The 15,476-nt window shown below is 38.8% G+C and overlaps 1 protein-coding gene across 1 annotated transcript; it reads right to left on the bottom strand.

The window, feature by feature from the left end:
• Window positions 1-174: 174 nt before the first annotated feature.
• On the bottom strand, window positions 175-8,747 carry nr2e1 (nuclear receptor subfamily 2, group E, member 1). The gene is made up of 9 exons (XM_030128658.1): window positions 8,116-8,747; window positions 5,318-5,463; window positions 4,548-4,635; window positions 3,991-4,226; window positions 3,475-3,621; window positions 2,970-3,066; window positions 2,715-2,864; window positions 2,460-2,565; window positions 175-1,358 (listed from the first exon to the last, which is right to left on the bottom strand). The coding sequence occupies exons 1-9, from the start codon at window positions 8,174-8,176 to the stop codon at window positions 1,196-1,198; spliced, it is 1,194 nt and encodes a 397-aa protein (XP_029984518.1). The 5' UTR covers window positions 8,177-8,747; the 3' UTR covers window positions 175-1,195.
• Between the last annotated feature and the right edge of the window lie 6,729 nt (window positions 8,748-15,476).

Below are 15,476 nucleotides of genomic sequence, written 5' to 3'. Positions count from 1 at the left end.
ACATTGTAGTTTTTTTTTTATTGCTATTGTGCGTTTTGCATATGATTGGCAGCAAGGTAATGCATCCACTTAACATCATAAATATATATATATATATATATATATATATATATATATATATATATATATATATATATATATATATATATAAACAAGTAAAAATATCTCGTGAGGAAATGTTAATTAATTTAATCAACAAATTAGAGTTGAGGAAAACATTCTCATTATTTGGAATGGTATGTAAAAGTAATTTTCTATCCGGACTATGTGGATACAGTTTAGTTCAGTGTTTTTTATTCCTTGGTTACAACTCTAAATAGTTATAATTCCAAGTAATCACAGCAAAATTAAAAAAAAAAAAAAAACATCACAGGCAACAAACACAGTTCCAAGTGCTGAATATTGTTTTATCCAGTGTTAGTGTCTAACTTTACAAAGTCGACCTAAACTTTTTTTTTTTTTTTTTGCTGTGCCTCAAACAGGACACACCAACACAAACAGGACGTTAACCACTTAAATACAAACACCATCAGATGAATGTAGTTGTACAGTCAGGAGGCAGTTCAGTCTCATCCTTTAAAAGTCTGTTTTTTCTTTTCGCCCCAATTATTCATAAAGTTGCACTTCTTCGTTTGCCCCGTGCGTTTGGTTTCAGCACCACATCGAGGGACAGCGACTCACTTCCCCCATTACGCATGCGTCTTCTTTTTGGTTTCCTCCATTGAGATTGAATACAGCAATAAAGATTGAATTGATCAAGATCATTGGTCTCACAGACACTCGAAAAATTTAATATATAACATTTCTTTGTCAAACATAGTCGGCGGGAGCCCTACAGAGTCTTTAGGCTATATTTAACATTGCAGGCTGTCTGCGCCTACATCAGAGATTGCATTTTTTTCAGTATCGTACAAGCAATTCTATACTGAAAGTTACAAGCTAATCTTCACTAGAGCGACTGTTAACAGGCTACTCGGTGAATTACAGCCGTCTTGCAGTCGTTTTTTCAATAGACCCTAAATAGGCTGTTTCCTTTAACCTTTAACGTAGCCTAAGAGATTCTGTGCTTAGCAAAATAAACCCACCCCAGCGGTCCAACTGCTATGATCTGACACTGTCCCCTGCAGGATGGGGTGGGGTGTCCGGGTCTCTTCAGCTCAAGTCTTTTTTCATTGGCTCAGGAAATGGCCAGGATTCATATATCGCTGGACTTGTACATGTCAGAGAGGAGTCTGGTGATGGGAACGTTGCCGATGGTCTTTTTGAAGAACACCTCCTCTATGGTGGACGGGGTGACGGAGCGGAGCGCCGGCAGGAGCAGGAGCAGCTTCCCGAAGCGACAGGGCTGGGTGGGGTACCTGGAACGCATCATTACAGTCAGTCTGTGTCCCCGACGCAAAGTAATATGCGTCTGAGTCACTCCAATTTACGCACACCTGGCATGAATAGCTGTTAATTAAAAGCCAAGTTCATCTATTGCACCTGTGCGGATCACAGAAGGCCCCGATGGCACATGGCTTCATTAACTTAATCAACTGTACTACCATCATTTGACGTTTAAGGCCATATATTCTAAGATTTTCCTCCATTTAACCCCCACTGTTAGAGGATGAAAATATGCGCCTATAGCTTGCATCACCTAATAGAAGCCAAGGTATGTAGGCATGTTTTACTGCTAAATCTTTTATTCTGTTTATGTATAAATCCTTCATGGTTTTCCAAGAAACCAAACATACCGTTGATACAAAAATAGAACAAGATTGGAGTCTCTTTCTTCCCCACTTCCATTAGACTCCTATACTTACCCGTTTCCATTTTCACATGCAGAGAATTGCACCATTACATTGCATTGTGTATTTTTTTACACTATTTTTTAAATCTATCTTGATCTATTTTTAATCTTTTTTTGTATCTTTTATCGATTTATATATATATATATATATATGTATATATATATATATATATATACATACATATATATATATATATATATATATATATATATATATATATACACATATATATATATATATATATATATATATATATATATATATATATTTGACATTCAATGAACAGCAAAGTATGACTTTCGTTAGGGAACATGTTTCCTCACTGTACATGACAACAACAAATCTTTAAATCTTGAATTTCTTTTTAGATTTGGTCTTCACTTTCAAGCTTGAAAAACAATTTCCTACCGAAAGATTGCCTTCCTGAAGCGCAGTGTAAGTTGATTTTTTCATTATCATACAGTCAGAGAAATTATAAGAAGTGGAGGACATTTTAGCAAAAAAAAAAAAACAAAACAAAAAACAAAAACCTAATGTCCTCCTCCTCCTCAAAAAAAAAAAAAAAAAAAAAAAAAAAAAAGTCTTTTTGGAGCGGCCCTAAAGGGGCCTTAATGTATCTGAACGGAACTTTGAGCATTTTGATTCTATTCTAAGACTAAGTCTCACCTTGTGTGTATGTAACTGTTGAGAGTCAGCTGCGCCTCGTCTTGTAGCGCAGCTATGGCGCTTGCGTTGCGGAAACTTCTTAACTCAGAGCCTCCATGCGTGGGAACTGTAAGACATTAGCAGGATTTAATAAGAGGAAACTAATTTATAAAAACACCTGATTAGTCAGCTAGCCGGTCCAGCTACAGTTTGCTTAGGGCCATTATGGTAGAAATCACACCCTTGTATTACCCAGTAAGACCAGAAAATACTAACCAGCCTTGAATGTCACGATGCATTTCAAACAGGCGAACTCTGTTGCGTCAAGACGCATCTGCCTGAATCGGGTGACCACCTCTTGCAGAGCTTGTATCTCTGACATGATCTTATTCATTCGCTGACTCTCTGTGTTTTCAGTGTTCATCCCTGTTAGGAAATGTTGGATTTAAAAATCGGAAAGCAGGACAACATTTTCCATTATAAATCAGTAGTTTATGAGGCCTGAGCTGGCCTTTATTCAGATACACCTACCAGAAACCGCCAGCAGTGTAGTGGAGTCCACAGGGATGGCCCACTGCGCAATGCCCAGAACAAAGAGTTCCCTCCAAGCGTCCTCCAACAGAATCAGCTGCAAGAAAGAATTAATTCGGTTACCTTGACATGGATCAAATCGGAGTTAGTAGCATGGTAATTGGTAAAACTGGAAGGATATAGTTTTTGTTTTCTATGTGCACATGACAAGGCGTTAAAAATAGCAATAGCAATAGCAATACCAATACCAATTCAGTCGTCTTCGTCACCTTTTCAACGAATGTCTTGAATTGATCTCGAAGGTGCACTGTTTAAACATTACATTTAATTTATTTGGTGTCCTCAGACAGCTTTTGAAGCCTAATGCCTCCAAATTCTTGGCTGCTTTTCTCAATAAAGCGGCTCGTACAAAATAACATTTGGACTCCCACAAAGCTTTTAACCTTGTTTATAACTCTCGTTGCCCACGTGTAAAGAATTCCCGCAGCCCTTCAGTCAAAAGTACCTGGTCAGATAAGGGGAGTGTGGAGAATGCGGGCACACTTTTTGCCCACTTGATGCTCATGAATAGGAGGCGCGCAGCTGACTCGCACACAGACTCCGTGGCGACCTCGTACAGGTACATGGGGGTGCCGCTGACCTCATGAGGATACTAGAGGACAAAGTTTAAGATGAAGGTTGTCGTCATTGTCATTTTATAATGAAACACATTTCATAGAGTGGTGCACAGAAGGTCAAATTCCAAGCCCCGGCACCTGGTTTTATAATTATTAGGCTTTGCTAGTGGTGGATTTACAGAGAGAAATCTAATTGGCGGATTTGTGGCTCTTATAGGATGTTAAATCGGGACAAGAATTTCAACTTCTAACCCTGACTGAAAAAATGTAATCCTCTAATAACATTTAGAATGCTACAAAAAATACAAATATAAGCGTGGAAATATCAGGCACAGAAAACCAACAAATACACCTATAAACATCGAAATCAGTTGTTCAATGCACTCCACAATAAACAACTTTACCTTAGGTGTGGGCTGTGCCAGACCCACTATGGCCTGTCTCTCTGGTGTCGTGGCCACGGTGCCCATCTCCAGGTTGTGTGGCTCCAGTTGCGTGACCGTGGTGAAAAAGGGCGGGCCAGGCAGAGAGGATCCCGGGAAATGGGTTGATGATCCATTCACCTCTTTGTGGCCTCGGAAATATAGGGCGACCTGTTTGCGGATGGTGGACGTCCGGGGCCCCCTCTCGTGCTGAACGGCTGTGAAACGTTACAGAGGTGACACGGAGTGAAGAGTGGTCTATGCTCGCGTGGGTGCCTGCTTTATGAAATGTGTTAATTGCGTTTTTGTGAAGCTTTGAGGTGATTCTTCTGATCACGACAGTAAAATATTCATAGAAGACAAATACAAAGTGAAAAGATAAAGCAACTGTAATGTGTCTGTTTTAGTCTGTTATCCATCAAAACAATTCAAATCTGCCGACTTTTTTGATACTTAATTAAAAAGCCTGTCCTTTCCAAATGCCCTCCCCTTAATTATTTGGTTACAACCCAGTAGATAATTCATTTAAGCTCATTTACCGTCTTTATTCATGTTCACTTCCAGACACTTTTTCAAACGACACGCTCGACACTGGTTTCTGTGAGTTTTGTCTACGGGACAGCCACCCTGTACAGAAGAGAAAAAAAAAGAGATAAAATGTTACAGGCTTCAATTAGATTTCTCTCCGCCTGCACAACACAATGCTTATGTTATTATCTTCCCGGGAGGCCAATCTCCAGGTGAAAGATCGTGCTATTATTGTGTAGTTATCGACCTGCTCCCCTGCAGCTCCAGTGCGGCCTCATCCCTGAGGATAAGAACTCTATCCCGCCCTCTGCTGCCTAAATCCTCGCCTTCCAGTCATCACATTAGATTGGATTACACCTGATATTTTACAGCAGCACGGTGTTTAGCTCGATACTTAATGGTGCAGGCATAACACAATTAGAGTCATCAAGAGAGACTTAACACAGCAGCTGAAGGGGAATATAAACAGAGGCTGTGCGTAAAATGCGCACTCTCTGCGTAAACTGTCATTTATTTAGCTTCAAAACAATTAAATTACTTTAATCCTGATTATTTGGGGAAAAAAAATCTTATAGTAAGCCAGATATAGTAGTTGCACAAATGTGATAAAGTATTGAGAATTATAATAAACAAACAAACAAACAAACAAACAAACAAACAAACAAATAAATAAATAAATAAATAAATAAATAATAACGTAACTGAAAAGGCTCCCAACTGTTGTGAGTGTAAAGCAGAAAAATAAAGGGGAAGAACTAAACATATGGCACCCAGGCCTCACCTGAGAGCCAGATTTACAGACGTAGGTTCTGTTTCTCCGGATGCTCCTTTTGAAGAATCCGGAGCAGCCGTCACAAGCGTAAACACCATAGTGCTTCCCTGAGCTGCGGTCCCCGCACACTTTGCAGGGGATGTCCAGAATCCGACCTATGAGAGGCCCACAATTCAGTTAGATAGCCTATTGAAACATCAGCAATTAAGAAAAGTCTGGGTTAAAGTCTGTGTTAAATTCTGAAAAGTCAATGGTCAGTTGTGATGTATGGCCTGAGCGAAGAACACTTGGTAAAGCTGACATAAAAGTTGAGAGAATTGTGTTTTAATTGCTATTAATGGCTTTGGTGGTGTCTGATCTAATCCAGTAAAGTGAGTTCACACTTATATGAACCTATAAGATTAAAATTATGATGTACCAAAAATGAATCATTTAGATATACTGAGGATATGTGGACAAATCAGTCATTAAATCACTTGTTTTGTCCTACAACCTCACAACACACACACACACACACACACACACACACACACACACACACACACACACACACACACACACACACACACACACACTGGACAGCGCCTCGTCCGACCATGGGAATTCACTGCGCACATTTGAAGAATAAAGTCCGGTGGGAAGCGTCATATCTGAGCTCTCTAAGACAATGACCCGAGGGCGCACAATGGAGACATTAGGGGAAAGTGTTAACTTAATGATTTTCCCCCATTGAACCTCGTCTGACTGCCTGGATCTCGACAAGCTGCCAACTCCCTTTCATAATGGGACTCGACAGCTGCTTTATCCCGCAGGTCTATAGGCCCCAGGATTAGGGAGTGACACTGCACCATGAGAATAATGCGCACCAACTCGTTTCACCAACTCAAATGAAGTGTATGTAAATCGACCCCGGTGTAGATGAAAAAATGTGATTTTTTTTGTGAAGATGTTGTATTCAAATCGATGAAAAAGAAGTATATTTGTATGCATATGAGGGAGTCTTTTTTATTCTGGAGGGAAAAGCCGTCTATGTAATTACACTGACGTTTTGCCACCTGCTCATTGATTCACCAGTGACCCGTCAAAAAGGGTAGCATGGGAATAACTACTCAGCAGCAAAAACAATGACTTCAGGAGAGAGTTAGAGCGCTTCAATTGGCAGATTATTAAGAATCAGAAGGCCCATGTAGGCTATTTAATTGTAGACTACAGCCGTGTAATTGCCAAAAGATAGGAAGAGTCAACTTTATATGTAGAGTGAATGTCTCTAAAGTTTCTTTATATGCATGGACTGGTCATCTTTTCATGAGAGTAATCTAAGATTTCCACCCACTGTATATTTAGTGATTGGTATATTAAAAGATGTCAAAAAATTAAGTGAAATATACGTAGTTCAAATAAAAATTCAAATAATTACTATTCTAATCAGAACCATGACTCGGTAAATGTTAAACCTTAAAATACGCAAGTCAAGTTCAACTGCGCACTGTTAGATTTTACGCAAAATTAAATTACACAGTAACAAAAGCGCACAGAATCTGACCAAGAAACCCCCGGACAAAATCAAAACTGTAGATTGTTGAGAGTCAATTAAATAAAATGACGTACAATTTTGTTGTGAATGGAGGAAATGTATTTAACTTCCCGCTGTAGGGGTCCAATTTGTCTCTATTGTGTGCAGTAATTGCTTGAAGATATATGGCATATTCTATTAACGTAATCACCATCAAGGCAAAAACCTGCTAAAAGAACTGGAAATTAAGTTTTACTGAATAGAGGGAAGGTTTTAGTGACCACCCATAAGGTGACTGCAGTGTTTGTAACGTGTGATTTTTATGAATGCGTTACACAATTTAAATATATTTGTATATCACATGAGGATAAAGAACAATCCAGTGTTTTGACCTAAATTAAAGGAACACACAGGAAAAGACTAATTTAACAGATATTTTCCTTTTTTTTTTTTGAGGCAGAACAATACCATACTTTAGGCCTGTACTTTATGATTTAAGTGTGATTTCAACTCAATGAATCCAGAAATAATTTGTATGTTACAAAAAATATGCCTTTTTAATTTAATCTAAAATAATGAGTAAAAATGAAATCTTCGGCCCTGCAAGAATCCAAGCCAATATAAAATCACTGAAAAAAATATGATTAGTCAAATGAATAATTTTGACATTATTTTACTGTTTGGAAACGACGCACGGACACATATTTACGCATTTTAAAACGATAAAATATTTGGCCACAATGACACGAGAATCTCTTGCATGTATTGTATTAACAATACATATACACATGTATATTATCGGATATCAAACATATTCGTTGGTTAATAGTTGTTCTAAAATTTTTCCGAATGAAATAATAGGCAACAAGTGGCATCTAAGTGAGAACAAATGGACAACTCTAAGAGGAACACACCAAACAAATGTGTAGTTTTCTTTACGCATCTATTTCGCAAAAATAAAAATACAAATCTAAAATACAAACTTTTCTGAAGATTTTTTTTTTATTTCCAATCAGGCGTAAACATGTTAAAGTATAATTCATGGAAGGACGTTTGGTCAAATACAGCACTCGGGAAAAGAAACGGACGAGGGAAACTGCCAACGATCACATTTTAGTGAAACCATGAAGGATGAAGTAACTTATTGCGGTAAAGTTCTGGTGACACAAGTAATGTCAGTAATCTCTGTCAGACTGTACAGAGGATTTGTGTTGATTTTTTAAAGACTAGAATACTTTTTCTGACACCTCTGGACTCTTTAGAGGCACTGGGAAAAAAGAAAAGCGACACTTACTGGATTTGACATTCAGAATATCCAAACAGCCACTTGTTGATCCTGCTGGTTTGCTCATCATGGATAGTCGACTTAATAATACAGTACAGAATCAAACAAAATCCCGTCTCTTCTGGCTCTTTCCCGCAAATCAACACAATTCGGGAAACGGCACCACTCTTCTTGATTTTTCACCAACAGCTTTGAGATCGACAAGTCAGCGTCCCGCGTTGCACACTTTGACAGCCTTCCCCGATCGACGACCACGAATCAAGACGCACGGTGATACATTATACAGAATAAACTTTTTCCTTCAGGACAGACGCAGGTTGAGTCCTGGTGCAGAGAGCAGGACCACAGCCCCGGGACACTGGGGACACAAACCGCTTAACGGCTCCAGCAGCCCTCCTGCTCGGGGCGCAACAGCCGGTGCATAAAGTTGGAGTTGGTGAAACGCAGCTGAGAGCGCATCCGATGGTGCCAAAGCAGTGAAGGAAAAGAAAAAGTCAAATTTCGGAAACGAAGACTGGTGAAAGCTTGTTAAAACCAGGACACGATGTGACTTTCTGGTGCGAGTTCCCCAAATAAGCCTTGGTAATATTTATGAGAAGTGTCAGGGGGAGGCTGGAGGGTGGAGATCTCCACTTCCTTCATCCACTTGGCTTTCTACTCCAAACTCCAGCCTGACGTCACTGGCTGTGTGTGTGTATGCGTGTGTGTGTGTGTGTGTGTGTAAAGTGATGTAAAGTGCCTTGCTCATGGATCCCGAAGCACCCCAAACAACTAACACGTGTGATATGTACCTTTATGCATATTTATGCAGATTTTTCAATAACTCTGCATTCGTTTACTTGATATGTTTTTATTATACTATATTAATTGCATCACCAGCTTAGAATTTGCTACAATATCATATAAATTCGGAGAGCTCTTTCCAGGAATAAAACCGCGAAAATAAAACAAAACAAAATAAAAGGAACATGACCTTTTTTGGCACTTATTTCAGGCTAAAGAGAAGCTCAGACAGTTGCTTTTGTCACACGTGAAGTGGGAAGAAATAAAAACAGAGTATAGAGAGGCTTTTGATGGTGCACATTTAGCCATGCTGAAACCTGAAATGTGAATTAAAAACGCACATTTTTGATGTTACCGGGTAGTAGCAGCTTTTTTACTTTAGCTGTGTGACATTTTAGATAGATAGATAGATAGATAGATAGATAGATAGATAGATAGATAGATAGATAGATAGATAGATAGATAGATAGATAGATAGATAGATAGATAGATAGATATTCCAAAAACATATAAAAAATGGGCTGTTATTGTATTTTTACATAAAGTTAGTATTTTTTTCCAAGCTTTAGATTCCCAGCTGTTGTCTCCAAAATAGCAAACAATAAAACAAGACATAAAAACATAGAAAAATATCAAAACAGGAAATGTTAAATATGCATTCTACTTTACCATTACGCATAATATATAATATAATACATAGGCCCTACATAATTCCACTGTTACTCCTTATAATAGCTTATAATAATAGTAACAACACCTTATTAACTCTCCTAAACAGGTGGGTAAACCTATTAGTGGTTTTTCCATCCTGTAGAACTGTACTCCCCACAGACCAGACCCTTTATAGTCCGTGATCCCACTCTGACACCGGGGTGCAAACCGGTTTGTCCGTGGGGTCGGGGTCGGGTTCCAGGGCCCGCTCACTGACACCCTGACCTTGACAGCTTGCTGTGCTTTCGCCGGGTAACTCCAGAAATCCATATTCTGTTTTTAATTGTGTTCATTCCCACGGTACACTGCGGGCCATATGGGCGCACAAAGTGTCGATTTAAGCGGACAGGGGCGAGGCGGAGAGGCGTAGTTAATTGCAATTAGCCATTGTTGTGTCTTTCAACCTGCCCTTTAGCTGAACGGATAAGGCTGGGGACTAACAAGCCAGAGGAGGAATCTCTATAATATTCCTTTGATTTTCCTGGAGGGACCCACAGAAAGCCCTCCTGTCCACAATAGAAAGTTTGTAGCCCCATATTGTGTTTTTCTTCTATAAATAGACTGCAATAAAACCAGTACACAGACTTCCATTGAACCTTTTAAGTGTTTTTTTTTAAATAACTGAAACAACTTAATGACCTTTTTTTTTTAATTTCTGTCAGTTTACTTATGCTAATGAAAAAGCAAAAGCATACACTGTGTAAAATTAACAGTGATTAATTTCGTGTTGCCACTCCCAGATATCAAATCTTGAGTTCTTTCTAAGTGTGTGTGGTGTGTGTGTGCATGTGTGTGGGTGGCTGGGGTGGGTGAATGGTGAATGTGTGACATAATCTCCTTAACTCGTCCTAATCCTCGTCATTCACTGATAGCCTTTACACAAATATAACCAACATCATGGTTGCCGGGGTTGCCTTCTTTCACTTTTTGTATTAGTGACTCTCTTCTCCTCTAACAGTCAATGAAATGACGTTAACAAAGGGGGCAGTGGATTGTGTATCTGTTTTTTAGGAGCTCAGCATCAGTATGCAACTACTTGACATACTAGGCCAGACTTTAACAACGAGGATTGAGGAAGAGTCCGACAAAAGTCACGACAAAAAGATATAGAGGAGCTGCTAGTGTGTGCAGAGTGTATTGACATGTATGTTTTCCAAAGCAAAGAGCAGTGAAGATACATGGGAGATATGCGGTTGAGTTTATACACCTGTTGATTTTCAGACATATTTCTAGATATTTTACTGATGAAATGAGAGTAACAACACTCCTTAAATGCAGCATACAGATGAGAATAAGTGTTTGCATTTACACTGTATTTGTGACTGTTTGTCTCTGAGTGGAGGCCGTCTTTTATCCATCTTTTTATTTACTGCTGCCATCGCTCTGCGCAGGCCCCTAACCGACCATGCGTAAACCAATTGGCTTTAAGAAGAAGTCACTAAGCTCCAGAGAACAAATAAAAGAGAAAGGCCCGTGCAGCTCCGCATCCTTTAAAACTGGCCGAAGAGATTATGGTCAGTTAACTTACCCACAGAGACTATTAGTCCTGGAGATGATGAGCTCAGCTGTGAAGAAGCGTCCCCTCACCTGAGAATTAAAAACCCAACCTAAATGGACTGACTGTAAATGAAAACGTAATGTAAATGACATTTGAAGCACATTTTTCGGACATCCTCTAGGTCTCAATATGTCATGATATAATTAAACATGATAAATAAGCTCGTAATGTGCATCCTGTTTTCAGCACCACGGACAGTTCAACAACAGGACGCAGGTTACCTGTCCTCCTGCCTTTCCAAAGGCCTTTAAGAGGCCCAATCCAGGCTTTATTTTACACTTTTTGAGGCAGATGCTTCTGTTTCAGGATGTGAGATGGATTTGGTTTAAGTCTACAGTTGCTTCACCATTCAGTTCAGTTATTTCTCATGTACAGCTTTACACGGTCTGACTCCATCAACCTGACAGTGATTTTTTAAATCCAGGAACTGATCTGATTTTGACAAACACAATAGGGGGAAATAGGATCTAATGTAGCCCACAAAGACTCTATAATCAGCTAAATATTACATGTACCTCTAACTGAATCTTATTTTATTGGTGCTACTTCCTCCTTCCTTGAATATTGAATATGTTTAATGGTGGAGTGGGTCTCTTTGCACACAAGACCAACTGAATGGATTTAATTCACTGATAGTCATCATAATTTAAGCAATTACATCTATATGATGCATCTATTAGTTGACTCATTGGGAGAACTTTATTCTCAAGTCTAAACAATTCAAATGCTTCATGTTGTGTCAAACCCATGGGAGGCAAACACCAGTCTGATCATCTGACAAGTTAATGTGTGAGCAATTACACGCTTCTTTTAATGAAAAGCAATTATCTGAAGCCAAGAAGTGACTCTACTACACCGGTGACACCAGTGTGTTAATTGGTTCATGTCTTCTAAGTACAATACCATCAGATATGTCATTTCTCTGTTACAGTTCCCACAATGCTTGATTCCATCATCACTGCCACACAAGTGTCTTCATTCGCTGTGTGAGTACAGTCTGATCATCTCCTCCACACGTAGGTAATCTGCATATAGACACACCTCTTCCTGCACACATGTGAGTCCGTCCAGCCTTACACGCATTTACACACACACCAAAGTGTCTCCATGGAAAAGTCCCCCAAAGACAGACCCAGGACCCACCAAACCCAGAAACACACAAGTCGGTGCAGTGCAGTTGGACGCTCTGACAAATCTATTTGGGGCAAATTGTCAGTGAGAAACTTCCGCTCGAACTGCCTTGGACAAAACTGGCTGTTGGGGAGAGCAAATCCCGCTGCATGAGGGTGGGGGACAATGGGGGGCGAATGTGTTGATGTGCGGCCGGTGGCTGGGGAGGGACAATGGACGGATTAGTCAGTCCCCTGGCTGACTGATTTGAGATGGCTCCTCTCAGCCTCTCACAGTGGGGAGTCCCATTGTCCCGTTTCTGATTCCCACTTCTCACAAACTCCAAACAAAAGTCAATCTCTTTCTCAAGGGGGGGAAAAATATCGACCCGTGTTTCAGCTGGGGAAAGTGACTCAAAAACTTATTTGCAAGAGATGGCTGACTCTCTAACTCCCCTTCCACTTTTAATGTCTTTTTTCTCCCCTCTGCCTTCATCCTCTTCATTTGCGGTCTTTATTGCTCAGTGGTTTGTGGATAGTGGGATGTTGAATGATCCCGGTTTTTCAGACTTGAGTGGGCTGGGGCACCTGTTGGAGGCTTAGAGGCGGCTTTGCGGCTGAGGTCATTAATATTAAAATATACAGAGATGCCATCACGGGCTGGTCTGAAATCGGTCTGATGTCGCCCCTGGGTTCCCTCTCTGGATGGACCTTTGCTTTCAGTCACTCGTGAAGAGCCTTCTTTTCTTTTTTCTGTCTTCTCTTTTTCTTTTTTCCCCCCTGAAAGGACTCGTTAACAAATTATGACAGCTGAGTAGAGGAGCTTAGTCTGTTCACACTGCAAAGACAAACATGTGAGAACCAAAGAGCCTGCAATGTGATCAATGTATCTACAGTTCATTTAATATTCCGCCGGTGGTGTGTGAAAGTATCTGGACTTGCCAGGGATGAAAAAAGGTTTTGAGTTAGACTAGAGGGCGACCAGACATGTAGACTACGTTTGAGAATGAAAAACATGCAAATAAGAGTTTGCAACACATCCACTAATACTCTTTATGCTTTTTCCTGTTACCAGATTTGGCAATATTATACAACAACATCAACTTTCCCAATTGGACTCGTCATTTTGTTCCATGTAATTCCTTTTCTTCCTACCATTGTTTCCTGTCTCCTCTTCACTTTGCCCTTACACAAAATAACCCAAAAAACAGCGAGTAGTCCAGCCACTGAATTAATTCAATGATTGTAACTCTGGCATTCAACCATACATTATGTTATTTGAATGTTTTTCTTATCTTATAACCTTGATTCGTTTGATAGGGATACATACAGTCACAGAAAAAATTATTAGACCATCAAAAGTCATCAAAAACAATGGTTATGCAATCAAGTACTAACTCCTGTGTGTATCATGTGACTAAAATAGACAGAAAAGAAAACATGGAGTGCCTAAAAGCACTATTTTGGGCAGTACAATGCCATAGATATTGATTTAAGAACTCAAGCGATTTTGGCTATTATCAAGAAAACCATGGAAAATGGATAGATATCAGCACTTAAATTAAACTCTTATGAGCTACTTTTGTTGTTATCATTATATTTGTCCAAAAAAATGTACCTTTAGTTTTACCAGGCATTAAACTGAACAAGAAATTGAAGAAAACAAGCGGTTGTCTAATAATTTTTTCCAAGACTGTATGAAGATTGTTGCATCTAAAAAGAATTTTGCCAAAACAGCATATACAGACCTCTATTGTAACTGACTGCAGACTTTATCCCAGGTCAGGATTTTAACAGTCAACATTAATACAATGAATGAGTCTAACAGTATTACAAACAGGCCTAAAGATTCATCATTAACAATCACACACTTTGACACAAACAAATAACCGATAGTGCAGGATAACAGCACATTAAACAACTAATACAAACTGCTGCACACAAAACTGAATAACAGTGAGGAACAATGACAGTGTTCAAATATTTGTGTGTGTTTTTAATATTTAATTTTGCACTGAACCATTTAAATGAGTCACTGATACTTATTTCTGATGGTAATCTAAATTTGTGGATCTTTATCTGTAAAAGAGGACTAATAGCAGTCTCCACTAGCTCCTTTACCATTATATTTTAAATTTGTCAAAATGTTCCTGATGTAAAAGCATTCTCAAACTTAAAGATCTATTCCATGATTGAGAAAATTTCTGCAAAGTTCCAACTGCATTAGATTTTACTATTTCTAAACTCATAATAATGTAATTTTCTTGGCTTCTGAACCAGTATTCTTAAAGTTTGTTTATTATTGGTTTAATTTCTGATCGGGTTGAACTCATTCACGTTTCCTCATTCTTTTTGATCAATAATTATAGTGAAGGCCTTACACTTTGTAAGTAAGTAAACTTTATTAGAGTTGTGGTTTGTGACTTATCTGGAAGCACAGCAGGATTTTTACTGACTAATTCCTTTTTCAGCTCCTCTGTAGCCTGTTTTTGTTCATACCTAAATAATAGTGGCATCAGTGTACATCTGTCACCCAACCTTTTAGCAACTCTGTGGTAGCTCCTTAATATATGAGGAAAAGAACAGAGCCTTGTGTTATGTCCATTTTGCAAACCAGATGTTACACTTTTAACCCACAAAGAAACATCCACCACCGCCCAAAATTATTTACTGATCTGAAATGTTTAATAATTGTTGAGCCACTAATTCTATCAATTCATGTAAATAACTGGTGTAAAATCCAGTTTTTCATCTTGATATGACCCATTTGGACGTTCAGAGGCTCTGTAGTTACCATGGAAACACCATCATCTTCTACAACATTGATTCACCAGTAAAACCCATGGAGTTTGATCAATGACGGTGGATGGAAACACTTGTTTTTACATTCAGTTATTGATATATTTTGCTGAAAAAGTAACTTTTTCTTCAATTTTTTTTGTTTCTGATATAAGAACCTCCAACTTTAATCTGAACTTTCATGAACATCTACATAAGCAGTGAATTAAATATGGGAAAATACCAGACTTTCACTGGAAAATAACATAAAAGACAGAGGATAATGTTATAATAAATGGTGATAAATCACTTTAGAATGGTTAAATACAGAGAAAAATTAATTTGGGAACTGACACAAAAGTAGTACTGGGTCTTTATGGGTTAATTTTAGCACAAGAATTCTTCTCCCACTGGTATCTTCATGTACTGAT

Source organism: Sphaeramia orbicularis, chromosome 24 (genome assembly GCF_902148855.1).
Source record: "Sphaeramia orbicularis chromosome 24, fSphaOr1.1, whole genome shotgun sequence".
Taxonomy (NCBI): domain Eukaryota; kingdom Metazoa; phylum Chordata; class Actinopteri; order Kurtiformes; family Apogonidae; genus Sphaeramia; species Sphaeramia orbicularis.
This window is presented reverse-complemented; position numbering and strand designations above follow the sequence as displayed.

Bases quoted from the DNA above. Each gene is read 5' to 3' on its own strand.
- nr2e1 (XM_030128658.1), bottom strand. From the start codon at position 8,176: ATGATGAGCAAACCAGCAGGATCAACAAGTGGCTGTTTGGATATTCTG. The intron at 4,636-5,317 runs GTGAGGCCTGGG...TCTTCTGTACAG, and splicing joins TCTGTAAATCTGGCTCTCAG to GGTGGCTGTCCCGTAGACAA. The intron at 2,566-2,714 runs GTTAGTATTTTC...AATGTCTTACAG, and splicing joins CATCGTGACATTCAAGGCTG to TTCCCACGCATGGAGGCTCT.